Source organism: Penaeus japonicus, unplaced genomic scaffold (genome assembly GCF_977035675.1).
Source record: "Penaeus japonicus unplaced genomic scaffold, GWHDUDI00000001_assembly GWHDUDI00000026, whole genome shotgun sequence".
NCBI lineage: Eukaryota > Metazoa > Arthropoda > Malacostraca > Decapoda > Penaeidae > Penaeus > Penaeus japonicus.
The window spans coordinates 33,328,762-33,330,831 of NW_028234428.1; the positions used below are offsets into that span (position 1 = coordinate 33,328,762).

At 47.7% G+C, this 2,070-nt stretch overlaps 1 protein-coding gene across 1 annotated transcript in view; it reads right to left on the bottom strand.

Annotated features, from left to right (window-relative positions):
• LOC147468855 (uncharacterized) overlaps window positions 1–1,002 on the bottom strand; it is a 1,615-nt gene extending 613 nt beyond the window's left edge. Inside the window, exons 1-3 of the mRNA XM_086552446.1 lie at window positions 888–1,002; window positions 610–698; window positions 1–472 (exon numbers count right to left, since the gene is read on the bottom strand). The exon at window positions 1–472 is cut by the window's left edge and continues 613 nt beyond it. Coding sequence (XP_086408572.1) covers window positions 1–472; window positions 610–698; window positions 888–896 — 570 coding nt within the window. The 5' untranslated portion in view covers window positions 897–1,002. The remainder of the gene's footprint in view (window positions 473–609; window positions 699–887) is intronic.
• Between the last annotated feature and the right edge of the window lie 1,068 nt (window positions 1,003–2,070).

The window sequence follows — 2,070 nt, forward strand, 5'->3', positions numbered from 1 at the left end:
GGGAACAGGAACTTGAACAAAGCGCGTCTCTACCTCATGTCGAGGAGCAGGAACAGCTCCTACTTGGACGAAACGAGTCTCTGCTTTTGGCTGGGGAGCGGGAACTTGAACAAAACGGGTCTCTACCTCAGGGGCAGGAACAGCTCCTACTTGGACGAAACGAGTTTCAACTTCACGTCGAGGAGCAGCCTCAGCCTGGACGAAGCGAGTTCGAGGAGCAGGAGCGGCTTCTGCTTGAACAAAGTGGGTAGTCTTCGCGAGCGGAGCGAACCTCGTTCGTGACGCAGGTTTCGTGGCCGAGGCAGAGGCAAGCGCGCGAGTCTCGGCGGAAGCGCGAGGCGACGGTTCCTCGCGATCGGAAATGACTTCCTCTTCGACGTCCAAGTCCGAGTCGGGCTGCGTCCGGAGGGACAGGCCGAGGCGGTCGGCCTCCACCGCCACTCTCACCTCCTTCCCTTCGTCGTTAACGTAACTGAAATAAAAAGAGAAAGTTAACAAAGAAAGAGAGAGAGAGAGATAACAGAGAGCGAGAGAGAAAGAGAAGGAGAGAGACGATCGGTCAGGAGAAAGGTTTAATTCACAAGGAAGAAAACAAAGACGATAACTCACGTGTACTGGAGGTCGACGTCCCTGGCTCGATCCGCCCCGATGAGGGAGGTGCTGCAGGTGGCCACGCCCACCAGGGAAAACAACACCAGCTGGAGGTGGTATACAGTATTAGTTTCTCACATGTAGTAATCCACTTTTATCCCTGTATTATTTTGAACAATTTTAATTTTAATGTATATTCGTGTGACACCTTTTTCACATTATGCATTAGTAAAGCATCATAACTATTTCATTATCAATAGTATTCAAAGCTGAAAGTGAGAACAGAGAAGTCATACAAAATTCATGTTGAAGATCAGAGAGCAAAACCTTCCGTGAGTCAAGTTCCCTTTGGCGTCGGTCCTCGCCGCTGACTGCGAAGCCCACCTCCTCCGCCGTCTTTATATAGCTCGCAGCAACAGGAATCAGGGGGGAGGGTACCGGAGGGAGGAGCGGTGAGGGGGGGGCAAGGGGGGAGGGTGACTACTCTTACTCCTTTGCGTAGAAATTTCATTCATCTCCGCTCGAGCCTCCCCCCCTCCCCTCCCCCTCCTCTCAGCACCGCTAGATCAGCCATCCAAAAGGTCAGCTGGACAGCAAACTAGACGACCTGGAGGTCAGTGGAACCTCACTGCTTCATCCGGCGACAAAGGTTGATACACACAAAAGACGCTTCATTTGGGCCGTGTTTTTCTTGTTCATTTCCCGCAGGAAATAGTTTGTCTGGCTTCTTGTGACTTATGTGAGTTCGTTCGCGCGTGAGACTTGCATGTGCACGCTCACTTGTAAACATGCTTTCACAAATACGATCATACAAAGGGAAATACACAGGTTGTGAAATAAATTACGTGGTCGCATCTCTTTTCAGTCAAATAGACTTCAGATACATGACCCTTTTCATATACATAAACACCCCAACACAAATGAATATGTAGATGGAGATTTAGGTAGACAGAGATAGGTTGGTAGATAGAAAGTGAGTGATAGAGAGAGAATGAGAGAGAGAGAGAGAGAGAGAGAGAGAGAGAGAAAGAGAGTCAGACAGGCAAAGACAGACAAAGAGAGAAAGTAGGGGGGTGGGTAAGACAGACAGAAACAGACAAACAAAGACAGAGAGAGGAAAGAAACAGAAAAAAATATCAGAAAGACAGAGAGACAGATAGAGAAAGAGAGAGAAGGGTGAGGGAGGGACAGACAGAGAGAGAAAAAGAGAGAGAGAGAGAAACAGAGAGGCAGATAGAGAGAGAGAAACAGAGAGGCAGATAGAGAAAGAATAACAAAGAGACAGAGAGACAAGCAGACAGCGAAAAAAGATAAGAGAGCAACCATGAAACATACAGAGAATAATAACGCATTCAAAGTTTCATAGTCGAATAGAAAGGGTCTATTTTGACAGATATATTTCGTGCAGTTTTCATGTTGCTTTTAACGTTTTATCATCCCCTTTGCCCTGCCTCCTCCTGCTTATCAAAAAAAAACGTT